The 13,321-nt window shown below is 48.5% G+C and overlaps 1 protein-coding gene across 3 annotated transcripts in view; it reads left to right on the top strand.

Moving 5' to 3' along the window:
* IMMT (inner membrane mitochondrial protein) overlaps positions 1 to 11,040 on the top strand; it is a 38,241-nt gene extending 27,201 nt beyond the window's left edge. For 2 of the 3 annotated variants that reach the window (XM_031949793.1, XM_031949794.1), the window contains 7 exons: positions 2,032 to 2,170; positions 4,004 to 4,133; positions 7,378 to 7,392; positions 8,089 to 8,312; positions 8,671 to 8,802; positions 9,747 to 9,876; positions 10,093 to 10,703. In XM_031949793.1, coding sequence (XP_031805653.1) covers positions 2,032 to 2,170; positions 4,004 to 4,133; positions 7,378 to 7,392; positions 8,089 to 8,312; positions 8,671 to 8,802; positions 9,747 to 9,876; positions 10,093 to 10,703 — 1,381 coding nt within the window. Of the gene's footprint in view, positions 1 to 2,031; positions 2,171 to 4,003; positions 4,134 to 7,377; positions 7,393 to 8,088; positions 8,313 to 8,670; positions 8,803 to 9,746; positions 9,877 to 10,092 lie in introns of all 3 variants that reach the window. The other variant, XM_023495265.2, reaches the window with a different exon arrangement.
* The last annotated feature ends 2,281 nt before the right edge of the window (positions 11,041 to 13,321 follow it).

Raw genomic sequence — 13,321 nt, 5'->3', positions numbered from 1 at the left:
ATTGTTTTGGATCATTATCTTGATCACAAGTATCTAAGTGTTTCACAGCTGATTGTTGTACAATGTCACTATATTTGGTTCTGTTCACTTTACTTATCATTTCTTATAGCACAGTAATCCATCATCATCATAATTCACAACTTAAGCCATATAAGTCCTTTTGCCTTTTCCTTTTTTAGTCTCTTTGGCATACAAATCTAGTGGTAGTATTGTTGGATTAAAGGGTATATAATGGTTTTACAGCCCATTGGGCATGGTTCCACATTGTTCTCAGCAATGGTTGAATCAATATACAACTCTACCAACAGTGCATTAATGTCCCAATTTTCCCATATTCCTTCCAACATTTGTCATTCTCCTTTTCTGTCTGTGTTAGCCAGTCTTGTAGGTATGGCATTGTTTTATTTCTTTAATCAGGGTGATTTTAGAGTGTTGTTTTTTTTTTTTTTTTTCATAGGAATAAAGATAGCTTTGATTTCTTTACATGAAAACTGTTCATGTCCTTGACCATTCATCATAGTCATTGCTATAAACCATTATATTCTTATGAACTTTAGTCAATTCTCTATATTTTTGAGAAATGAAATTTTTATCTGAGAAACATATATTATAAAAATTTTTCCATTATTAGGAGTACTAACTGTGTATTTCCCTCCATCCTGTCTTCCCTCCCCTCTCCCTTTCCTTCAGGTTATCTTGATCTTTTTCTTCTTTTACCCTGTTCCTACTTAAAAGTGTTTTGCTTCAGACCAACTCCTTCATCCAGTCCACCCTCCCTTTTATCAGCCCTTTCTCCTTTGGGGTATAATAGATTTTCATACTCAACTGAATGTGTTATTCACAATTTGAACCAATCAAGCTCCCCCTTTGCCCTTTGATCTTTTCCTTTCCTGCATTTGTAAAAAGCCTTTCTCAAAGGCTTTTCTGTGAGATAATTTACCCTATTCTATTTCTCCCTTCCTCCTTTCTCTCATTGGATCTTCTTTTCTCGCACCTTAATTTTACTTCATTAAATAACTTTTTCCTCCAATGAATTATACTCAGTCTTTTCCTGGGCAGGTAATCCTTGCCTCCTTTGCCCTGTTGAATGTCATATTCCAAGCCCTCTGATCTTTTAATGTAGAAGCTGTTAAATTTAGTGTTATTAAAGTTACGTTTAGTGATTATTGTGTCTTTACAATATTTGAATTGTTTTGCTTTTCCTGGCTGTTTATATTATTTTCTCCTTGACCTGGACACATTGAAATTTGGCTTCTTGGTAGTTTTCATTTTAGGATCTCTTTCAGGAAGGGATTGTGGTAGATTTTATTAATGTTTTAGCCTCTTCTTCTAGGAGATCAGAATAATTTTCTTTGATAAATTCTTGAAAGATGAGTTTTAGATTCTTTTATTATTGCAGCTTTCTGATAGTCCAGTAATTCTTAACTTCTCAGACTGTTTTCCAAGTCAGTTAACTTTTTTCCAATGCAATACTTTGTTTTCTTCCATATTTTTCAATCTTTTGATTTTGTTTTATTGTTTGTTTGTTTGTTTTTTCTGCTGAGGCAGTTGGGGTTAAGTGACTCACCCAGGGTCACACAGCTAGGTGGTGTTAAGTGTCTGATGTCATATTTGAACTCAAGTCCTCCTGCCCAACCTGAGTGTATTTTGGCTTCACTCTTAAAAGGCATTCATAAGGCATTCTCAGGATGTGAAGGTATATTTTAGAAGAAGCTATCGATATTCTATTGCATTCTCTCATGGATTGAGGGAAAATAGGATGAAGGGGGTATGAAGTAAATTTGATTATTTTTAAAGAAGCTTATTTTGAACTACCTTTGCAGCAGTCTCCCAGCACGTATAGTTGTTGGGATTTCTTTCAGCTGAACACAGATGACCGAAATTACCTGTATTTTAATAGGGTGAGGGCAGGTGACTCAGGTTTATCTATCCTGAGTCTCATAGAAATCATCTGTTATACCTTATGCCAGATTCTTTTGTACAATGCTGCAGTGTACCACAATACAAATGATTTTTTTTTCATGTCTTCAGAGAAGAGTTAGAGAAAACAAAGGGTGTCATTGAGAATTCCAAGAAAAGAAGCGAGCTCGCAGGGTCCCAGACTCACATATCTGCTGCAGAAGAAAATCTTCAGAACATGATCGTTGATCTGGATAATGTGGTCAAAAAGGTCAGTTTCTGCTGTTCATCTTACTCATTTGACTGGGCTTAAGTGTTCCTTTGGCAACTTCAGAAGAAGGAAGTAGGACTGACCAATTTCCTTTACTCACCTAAACTTTTGTGCCAAAATAACTAGCCAAGCTGAAACTGTTGATTAAAAAAAAAATGACCTTTAGATGCACATAGATTTATTCTATTTAAGTTACCTCCAGTATTAGAGTTTATCTGATCTCTAATTGAATTACGTTACTGAAAATTACCATTAGCTGGAGAAAGTTGCATGTTCTGTGTCTGGAATTATATTCTAGGTTTACTGAATAGCTTTAAATTGTGAGCAATTCAGTATGCAGGTTAGAATGTTATTTAACTGTAATGAAACTTAAATTACCTCATGAAATAAAGGGATGCCTTCTGTTTTTAATAGATTCTGCAGAGATCTCTAGTTCGTTTCCCTCCACTCCCATTTTTACTGTCCATATGGATGATTCCTTTTGATTTGGAAAATGTGGAAGTGGGTTAGAATTTAGTTGAAACAACCCTTTTAGTGCTGTGGAAGAAAAGAGACCTGACAAAGAGAAAGAACAGAGCTTAAATTTCAGTCATTGTGTTTGAATCACAAGGGCCCAGGTTGGGACAACCCGGCACACAGGATGAACTTAATAAATGTTTGTTGATGGATTAATCTCCTCTCTGTTTGGTTGATTTCTTTGCCTCCATGAGACCATCCCTGTACCTCTGCACTCTCTCTGAACATCACACTTGCGTTGATTGCTTCCAGTCCTGACCGTGTAGTTGGCCGTAGTAATGCTAAGTCTTCTCCTGTAGAAACTTTTGCCCCCATGTCTTGTTACCTTGTCAGGCTTGGATTACTCCTACCTTCTTCCTCTTTCATTTCTATTTACCTAATGATGAATGGAGGTACGGGAGTACACAGTATTGCTAACTGGGCCCTCACTGGTACCAGACAACCCAAAGTAATCCTTGTTTTCTCTGCCGTGGCCCCCACAAAAGGTTGTCTCTACTTTTCTTCTCTGTTCAAGTTTTCCACACATCTCCTTGCCTCCCCCTCCCCTTACCCGAGGCCATTTGAATGAGCCTCTTCTCCTGACCCTGGTCACTAGGGATCCCTCGGGTCTCTTTCCCTTAGCCCATGTGCCTCCCCAACTCCTTCTCTGCCCCCCATAGCCTCTCTCATTGATTATTTCCTGCCTCCAGTTTCCCCTCCCTTCAGTCTGCCCTCCAAACTGTGGCGATTTTTCTTTCGTTTAAGTTGGAGCACTGCACAGTAAATGCAAAGGGCTCTAGAATGAAATGTAAACTTTTTTCCCTCAGAAGTTCTTCTCTTTGTATGTTTATTAGGTAATTTGAACAGACTAAATGTAAACTCTTATTAGCTTTTAAAAGCCCTTCCCATCCAGTTCCCCAACACCCACCCTATCCTACAAGCTCTTTTGTGCCTCTTCTTATTCTCTGGGGTCCTCCCAGACCTCTGTTCACTTTTCTTGTGCTGCCAGCATTTTGCAACCTGCCTGGCGGGTACACAGTAAGCATCTAATAAATGCTTGGGGCTCTGTCCTCCATCCTTTAATCCTTGTGCCAGAAACAGCCTGTCTCTTAGACTTCCCCCCTTCCTTCCTGTGCCCCATCCCCGCGGACGTCCTCCCTTTTCCTTTCTCTCCCCCGCGTGGTGCAGAAGCCCCTTGGAGCAGGGACAGCTTGTGGCTCTGTGGGCCACGGTGCGGGGCGCACGCCTCGTAAGCACATGCTTGATCTCACGGCTTGGGATGAACTTGTGTTTGATGTTGAGGCCCTTTTCAAACCTGAGACCTTTGCGTTTGTTTAGGTCCAGGCGGCTCAGTCTGAAGCCAAAGTCGTCACACAGTACCATGAGCTGGTGACCCAAGCCCGGGATGAGTTCCAAAGGGAATTGAATAGCATCACCCCGGATTTACTTCCTGGTTGGAGCGGGCTCAGTAAGTATGACCGGCACATGGGCAAGTTCTCGGAGCGCGCTGTAATAACAGGAAAGCCGCCTCCCACTCCGTTCAGGTGTCGTCCCCATTGCTTAAACACCAGACGTGGCCCCGGTGCTTCCAGCAGTCAAGACCCCCTGGGCAGAGGAAGTATTGGGGAGTCTTGGGGGTCGTGGGATTTGGCTGCAAGGCCTCGGGCCCTTAAGAGCAGCCGGATTGGTTGGGTTCAGAGCTTTGCTTGGGGGAGGTCTAGACGGGGGGTTGTGGAGCATGTCCGCGGGGTCAAAGTGAGGAGCCCTCGGACTGGGGTAGGATGCAAGGACGAAGCTCGTGCCACAGGCCGCCCAGGCCAATTCAGTGAACATTTCTTAGGCACCTTCTGTATGTAAGATCTGGAGACACCAAAATGAAGCCCTCTGCCCTCTGAGAGCTTTTGGTCACAGGTGACATTTAACCATCTAAGGTGGACACAGATGTAGATGGATGCTAAGCAGCAAGGGAGAGCACACTGAACCCCCCCAGAGGGAAGGGAGTAGGAATAGGTGTGGGAGCCCAGGAAGGAACTGAGACCACCCATGGGATTGGGGGTGGGGTTTGCATTGTCCATGGTGGCCGGGACACTCTACGTAGGGCCCAGTGTGGGTCCCCGCAGGAAGGCTCTTGTGACAGGATCGATTAGAGAGGGAGGTGGGGGACTGAAGCCAGGAGGCCAAACTTCTTGGGGGTCATTTCCCTAGCCCTACAGGAGACTTTTTTGTGGAGGTTGGCGACAGGGCACGGTAGGAAGAGGAGGGCCAGAAGTCCTCATCTGCATCATCTGAAGGAGCTGGGAAGCCTTGAGGACACGGCGTGCCTCTGCCCCATTGGGCACAGAAGGGCCACCCTCTGTTGCCCCTCTCCACCATTTCTGCTGCCCCCACCCTAGGTGGGCCCTCAGGGACTCCTCACCTAGGCTGTTGCTACTGCCTCGTGACCATTTCTCACATGTCCGTGCTCAAGTCTTACCCAGCCTTCGTGTCCCTGCCCAGGGTCTCTTGTGGAGATGTTAGGCATTCGCTGCTCACACCTTTGAGCACTTCCTCTTCTGCCTAGTTACACTCAGATGGACCTGTCGTCTCCACGGCTCAGAGGTGCCCTCCCACGGGGCAGGCTCCGGCCTGGGGGGACTCGTCTAGGCAGAGGCCCCACCACCCACTCCGACCGGCGCGTCTGCTGCTTTTCCTATCAGACAGCCACGGAGGGATCTCTCTTACACCTGTCCTTCAGGCTCATAGTGGTTGGACATGCCTTTTTTCCTTCTTTGGAGACAGTCGCATTTCATATTTGGCTGACATAGAGCCTTGCAGGTATTTTGAAGGTATTTGCTCCAAGGAAAGGTCATTTGCAAATGTTCCTACTCCTGCCAAAATATTTGTAACAGCCCATTTTGTGATAGCAAACACCCGGAAACAGTCAGCGCCTGCCATTTGGGGAATGGCTTAACAATCGTGGTCCATGGATGTAGTACAGTGTATCCTGATGTGTGTAAGAAGATCCAGAGGAGGAGAGAAAGGTGGAGGGAAAAAGGAAAACCATGAAGATTATAATAGCAACTACCCCGTTATATGAGACAGTATATTTTAGGGCAGCTGGGTGGTGCTGTGGAACCTGGTGTCAGGGAGACTCATCTTGGATTCTCAATGTGACCCCAGACCCTTCTGGGTGACCCAGGGCAAGTCACTTCACCCTGTTTGCCTCCATTTCCTCATTGGGAAAATGAGCTGGAAAAGGAAATGGCTACTTCAATATCTCTGCCAAGAAACTCCCAAATTGGGGTCACAAGGAGTCAGACATGACTGAAAAATGACTATAAGGCATTTTGCAAACAATTTACAGCACTAACATACTTGCTAGCTACTAATATTGATAATTAATAGTATTCCTCAGAGGCATGCACTGTGTATGTTTGGTCTTTGTTTGTGTCTTCTATTTTAAAATGAGCATGAAGAAGCCATAATTATGGTAAAAGTGAAGTATTCTTGGTGAGCTTGGGAGGACTTTGTTTTCTAAAAAATCCTATTTTTTGCCTAAGAGAACAAAATTAGAGAATCCTAATTAGGGATCTCCATTTTTATGGTGACATCTCTATAAAGCTAGTTATCTTTTTGTTTGTTTTTTCTTTTTGTGAGGTAAATAACTCTTTTCTTTTGTTTTATTAATTCCTTTTCCACTTAATATTTTATTTTTTCCAATTATGTGTAAAGATAAATTTCCAACATTCACTTTTTTGTAAGACTTTTTTTCCCAAATCTTTCTCCCTTCCTTCCCCCTTCCCCAAGATAGCAAATGATTTGATATCAGCTATACATGTCCAATCATACATATTACCCTATCATTCATGTTTGAAAAGGAAAAAACTGCAAAAAGCAGAAACCACAAAAAAAAAAAAAAAAAAAAAAAAAAAAGAAAGAAATAGTATACTTTGATCTGCATTCAAATTTAGTTATTTCTTTGGATGTGGATGGCATTTTCCATCCCAAGTCAATTGGAATTATCTTGGATTGCTGAGAAAAGAACCAAGTCCATCACAAATGATTATCACACAATCTTGCTGTACCTGTGTACAGTCTTCTTTTGGTTCTATTCATTTCACTTAACATCAGCCCATGTAGGTCTCTCTAGAGCTCTCTGAAATCATCTTGCTGATCGTTTCTTTTATCATCCATTCCCCAACTGATGGGCAGCCACTCAGTTTCCAGTTTCCTGCCACTACAAAAAGGGCTGCCACAAACATTTTGGCACATGTGGGTCCCTTTCCCTCCTTTAAGATCTCTTTGGGATATAAGCCCAGTAGTAACACTGCTGGGTCAAAGAGAATGTACAGTTTGATAGCCCTTTGATGGTAGTATGCATTTGTGTCCCAGTTTTCCTGCATCCCCTCCATCATTTGTTGTTATCTTTTCCTGTCATCTTAGCCAACCTAAACAGATATGAGGGAGTGAAACATCTTTTGAACAAAGTAGTTTTTCTATTTCAAATATAAAATAATTCAGTCCACAAAGTAAACTTCTAACAAAGGTAATTACCCCAGTATTTGGAACTGACCTTAAGGATGTACACATTTGAAAAAGTCAAGATAGTTTCTGAATTGTTTTAGAATGTGCAAAATCCAGTAGGAGCACTTTCCCCCTTTACATACATTTAATAGTGAATTTGTTGAAATGAACGTGCATTAATCTTTCAAATCTTTTCTTTTCTTTTGCAGAGATCTCAGATATAGGTGAGTAATTCCGTATTTTAGGATCTTTAAAGACTTTAGTTTGAAGATTTAAATTACCTTTTCAGGGATAGTCTGAACCTTTGGAAATACTCACTTTGTTCTTCAGGCCAACCTTGAAATTCTTTATTCTAAGTCTCACTTGGATGTTCTGGAAATTCATGAGGGCCGCAGGATAAGCAGCTCCTCACATGTCCAGAATCATCTGGGTGACAGCAGAGGCCACTGATATGATGTTTACTAAGAAGAAATCGGAGTTTTCTTCCGGGCTGTTAAAGAGGGGGCGGGTAGGCCTTTGCCTGGATTTGTGCTCATGAAAGAATATGAAGGCAAATTGCCTTCTGTAAACCTTGTTAGGTAAGACGGGCTGGAGAATGAGCCAGAAAGACACTGAAGGGGGTGGAGGGGTCTGGAACTCCTGTCCAGGAAGGTGCCACAGCCTTAGGGCCCCTGAGCTGGGAGGGGCCACAGAGGGCCCTAGACTCCCCCTACCCCCATTGGTGCTTATGAGGAGCCTGACCTAGAGCTATGGTTCTCCTGCTTTGGGGGCATCAGCTGCTATGCTCCTACTCCCTTTGTCTGCCCGTGACTTTGCTGACTAGTGCTTAGGGGCCAATGGTCAGAACTTAGATTGTTAAACCCCTTCCAGTTAGTCATGGAGGTTATCGGCCATCTCTCAGGGAAAATTTCCTTGTTTAGCCGGGCAGCTGTCCACTGATGATCTCAATGCCCTCATTGCACACGCTCATCGCCGCATTGACCAGCTGAACAGGGAGCTGGCCGAGCAGAAGGTCCGCGAGCAGCAGCACATCGACAGCGCGCTGCAGAAGCAGAAGCTGGAGGATGACAAGGCCTTTGAATCCGCTGTGGCCAAAGCGCTCGAGCGTCACCGGAGCGAGATACAGCTGGAGCAGGACCGAAGGGTGAGGGAGCCGGGCCCGAGGGGTCAGGGAGTGGGGCTGAAGGGGGAGGGAAATCCCCTCAGACCCCCGGGTTTGTGCTTTAGGTAAGACACACTCCCTTTGCCTCAGGGGATTAAATGAGATCATTGATAGCCACATGTGAGTACAATTGATACTCTTACTTATCCATAAGCTTGAGGGTCTGTACACAGGGTAATATACTGGCCTCGGGAGACAGCCTGGAGCCTGAGGAGGCTGGGGGCCTTTGCGTTCAGATTGTTGTCTTTGGAGTGGAGGCCCTGGCTTTGTGCCATTTATACTTCGGCCTCCTGAGGCCACGTTTGAGCGACAGGATGGTCACTCAGCATTGGCTTTACAGGTTGAGGAAGTCCGAGATTTGATGGAAGCGGAAATGAGGACTCAGCTCCGTCGCCAGGCTGCTGCCCACACTGACCACCTGAGAGACGTCCTCCGGATCCAGGAGCAAGAGCTCAAATACGAATATGAGCAGGTGACGGGCCTGGGAGGCCTGGAAGTCCCTTTGCCCAATGTGGCCGTGCTTGGGGTGCTGCCCTGTGGGGGAAGGAGAGCCTCAGCTCCCCGGTGGGGAGCCCCATGGCCAGGCTGCTGCTCCCTGGTCTCAGGGCCTCTGGTCACCTGAGGCCAGGAGGAGTCCAGCCTTGAGGCTCTGCTGACAGGCGCTTTTTAGGGTTCCCTGTCCTCAGCCAGTCCCCGCCCCGCCGTGGGCACCAGGGGGTGACCGTAGGCATATTGAAAGCTGGCGGAGCAGCATCTCTCTCTGCCCCCCTCCTCTCCTCCAGCTGCACTGGCCCTTTGCACCTGTGACTAAGGGGCTCAACGTGCCGTGCTCACGCTCGTCTCCGCACGCCTGGGCGGGCCTTGGGCAGGCACGGGGTCTCCCCTCAGTACTCTTTTCTTTCTGCGCTGGGGCGGCTTCTCCTGCACAGTGAGGTGTGAGCCCAAGTGGGTGAAGGGGGGTGCAGAAGCCCCCAGTTCTGGTCTTGCCTCCCCCTAATTGGGCCCTGGCTGCTCTGAGGAAGCAAACCAGACAGTCCCTGAGGAACGTGGCCACTCTAAAGACTGGGTCCATTTCCTCGGGGATGGGGGGTAGGCCGGTGCTCCCAGCCAGGGCTGGTTCTCTGGGCAGTGGCCGTGGGCCAGGCAGTGGGAGATGAACAGCTGTCCTGCCTTTCCTGCTGAGCCTTGGCTCAGGGCGGGGGACCTTTGCCCCACAACTTGTGCAGAATCTGCACCCAAAACCCGCTCTAGGTTTTTTCCTTCCCAACTCATGGCTGCCACTGGGCACGGCCCCTTGTTTGTCCTTCCCTCATCTGCCCACGCCAGGTCCTTGAGAGGGGTGGGGGCTGAGGGCGCCTCGCGGGAGGGGCCGTGCCCACTGATGGGCGCGTCTTGGGCCTTCTGTGGTCGCTTTAGGGCTTGTCTGAGAAACTCGCTGAGCAGGAGCTGCAGTTCAAGCGCCTCAGTCAGGAGCAGGTGGACAACTTCACCCTGGACATAAACACAGCTTACGCCCGGCTCCGAGGGATCGAGCAGGCCGTCCAGAGTGAGTGGGGGGCTGGTGCTGATGGCGCCCGATGAGCCCAGCGTCCTGGGCAGAGGGGCCAGGGAGAGGATGGAGCATGCGGTTGGGAGGCCAGAGGGAGAGCTTTGGCTTTGGGTTCTAGTTCTGGGGATGGTCCTGCCTCAGACCGCCTCTTCCCTTTGTGGCGGAGGTGGGGGGCTGGCCCCTGCCCCCGCCGACCACAGCCTCTCCCCACAGGTCACGTGGTGGCTGAGGAGGAGGCCCGCAAGGCGCACCAGCTCTGGCTTTCCGTGGAGGCCTTAAAGTACAGCCTGAAGACCGCCTCGGGCGACGGTCCCACGATTCCCCTGGGCACGGCGGTGGAGGCCATCCGCATTAACTGCTCGGACAACGAGTTTGCCCAGGCCCTGACCGCAGCGATCCCCGCCGAGTCCCTGAGCCGCGGCATCTACAGCGAGGACACCCTGAGGGCGCGCTTCCAGCACGTCCAGAAGCTGGCGCGCAGGGTGGCCATGATCGACGAGACCCGCAACAGCTTGTACCAGTACTTCCTCTCCTACTTGCAGTCCCTGCTTGTTTTCCAGCCTCAGCAGATCAAGCCCCCGGCCAAGCTCGTCCCCGAAGACCTGAACACGTTCACGCTGCTGTCCTACGCCTCATACAGCATCGAGCATGGCGACCTCGAGCTGGCCGCCAAGTTCGTCAACCAGCTGAAAGGGGAGTCGCGCCGGGTGGCCCAGGACTGGCTGAACGAAGCTCGCGTGACCCTGGAAACCAAGCAGGTCGTGGACATCCTGACCGCGTATGCCAGTGCCATGGGCCTCGGGACCACCCAGGTGCAGCAGTGAGGGCGCCGGGCCTGAGTGCGGCCCGTCGCGCTCTCCTGTACGCACTTGTCCCGTGTCCAGAGAGATCCGCCACGATGTCTTGGAGGGCTGTGCAGCAAGGCTCCCGGGGGCAGGGCTGGGGGCCATCTTTGCCCTGTCACCCCCCGCCTGCTGCAGCCTCCGTTTCCAATTACTATCATGTCAGCCACCTCCAGGCACTTTTCTTCACACCTTGTCTAACATTGGACGTTTTCGGGTATTACTGATGGGGCTTTCGATCCAATCAAGATAATGTTTGTGATCCCGACCACTATTGATTTGGCCACTTGGAGCAAACTGAATAAAATAGTGAAAATTACCGAGTTGTTGTGTCCTCTGGTGTGTGGAGAGACAGGGCCGAGGACCATGGGAGAGGCCATGATGCGCTGAGAGACACGGGTGGGCCATGATGCGCTGGCAGGATGTGGCCCGTGCACACCTTCTTGGGTGTCTCAGCGCATGTCCCCAGAACTCGTGTCGGTCAGTGCGGCTTAGGGACAGGACAGGGCCCTTGTTCTCCAGGTCCACGACTGCAGGAGCTCCTGCGCCTTTACTCTGACTGGGACACACTGTGCTTGTGTAAAGCCTGGCACCTCTGCGTGCTTCAGGAATAACCGTTGAATGCAGGGTCTGTGCCCACGTCTTTACAGAGCCCCCGAACCTCCAGGAAGTTGGCACTGGCCAGCCCACCAAGGGTTCTCCTTTCAGAAATCCCCTAGCGATTGCTCCCATCCATCTGGTCTCCCAGACAACGAACGGGAGCATGACAGCCCAAGGGCTTAAAATGTCTTGCCCATGTGATGTCCTGTGGAAAGAGGGCTTCACTTGGGACCAATGACCCCCATTTGAAAGCTCGCTGTGGGGGGAGGGTGGGCATATATGGTCAATGCCCAACTGCCCCTCTGGGGCTGAGGCCAGAGGCTGGCACTCTTGGAAGCTTTTTAAACCAGGCTCAGCCTCCTGCAGCTGAGGGCAAATACTGACCACAAGGCATGGGCAAGACTGGTCTGGCGTGGGTGGATATGTAGCAGGAAGTGGGTACCTGTAGGAGGTTTAGCTGAAGGTTGTCCTTGCAGAAGTTAGGGGGAGGATGGAACAGCGTGGGGTAAGTGGCAAAGCTTGCCTGGACCCGATCTCCTCCCAGAAGCCCATCAGGAGCTGTTCAGGCCATTGGGTCTCTGTTCCTGCACTGCCTCTGTCCTGGCCCACTCCAGTGGAGTCTCTCCCTGCTCCTCTGATAAGTCTTGCCCTCAGCCCCACTTGTTCCACTTGCCCCATGCCCTGGCACCCCTTCCCTATCCATGCCCTCAATGTTGAACCTCCCCCCACTGAGATTCATGCCTTGTACAATTGAGCATCCTGGATCATCTTATGTTACTGTATCCCTCTTAATGGTCCTGGCACCGAGGCCCCCGGGTCCCTCTCTGCCGTCTCTCTGTGGGGCACGGGAAGGGGATATGTTACACAAGGACATTCCCTCCTCCACATTTTAGGATGGTTTATTTGTTTTTCTAAGAAAATTTATTTTTAATACACATTGCTTCATGAAGCATGTGGGGAGAGGAAAACCAGAGCCAAAGGGAAAAATTGTGGAAAATATAAAAAACCAAAATAGAAGTGAACACAGCGTGTGATGATTTGCATTCGGCCTCCTTAGTTCTTTCCTGGTTGCAGATGGCCTCTTCTGTCCAAAGTCCATCGGGATTGCTCAGGGTCGCCGACTGCTGAGGACCAAGTCTTCCGTAGCGGAGCGTTCTGGCTGTTCCTGTGAGCCATGTATTCCTGGTTCTGCCTGTGTGCTCAGTCAGGTGGTTAAACCTTCCCAGGCCTCTCTAAAACCAGCTTGTTGGTCACTTTTCGGTGATATTCCATTTCCTCCACGTACCACAGCTTGTCCAGCCATTCCCCAATTAATGGGGACAAAATGCTTTGTCTCCATGAGCTGCTTCAAATGTTTTTCACAGGTGGGTCTGTTGGAGGCATTTTCTAAATCCAAGACTTAATGTTCTTTGGGAAATTCCAGGCCGAGTCATTGTCTCTTCATCGCCACCCGTTGCCGCTTGGCCGGCCTTCCTGGGTGAAGGGCGACCCTGAATCTACACAGGGCTCACTCCAGCCTTCAGGCAATTTCGCCCCTCTATGGCCCTTTCTTTAGGGAAAAGTGGCTAGAATGGACAGGGTTTGGGAAGCCTTCCCTTCCTCCCACCGTCCCCCACAAAACCTTTGTCACAAGGCCAAAACCTCTGGCATTCCTTGTGAGCTCCAGGGCAAGAAGCCTCTTGTGCAGGACCTGGATCTAAGTCCTAAGACGGGCACTTTGACCCTCCCTTTTCCCCCAACATGAGAAGTGCTTGTGTCTGGGGCTTCTTTCCTTCCTGCTTCCACTTAATATTTGCAGGGAAGTTGTATTATGGTGTAATTTTTTTCTTTTTGGCTTAAGTGACTTGCCCAAGGTCACAGAGCTAGGAAATGTTTCGTGTCGAGGTTAAATCTGAACTCGGGTCCTCCTGACTTCACGCCTGGTGCTCTATCCACTGCACCACCCAACTGCCCCAATGGAATTACTTTTTAAAAAGATTTTTTTAATGTATTCTTTTTAA

The sequence above is a fragment of the Sarcophilus harrisii genome, chromosome 2 (genome assembly GCF_902635505.1).
Source record: "Sarcophilus harrisii chromosome 2, mSarHar1.11, whole genome shotgun sequence".
Taxonomy (NCBI): Eukaryota; Metazoa; Chordata; class Mammalia; order Dasyuromorphia; family Dasyuridae; genus Sarcophilus; species Sarcophilus harrisii.
Note: the sequence above shows the minus strand (reverse complement) of the source record. Positions and strands in the feature narration are given on the sequence as shown.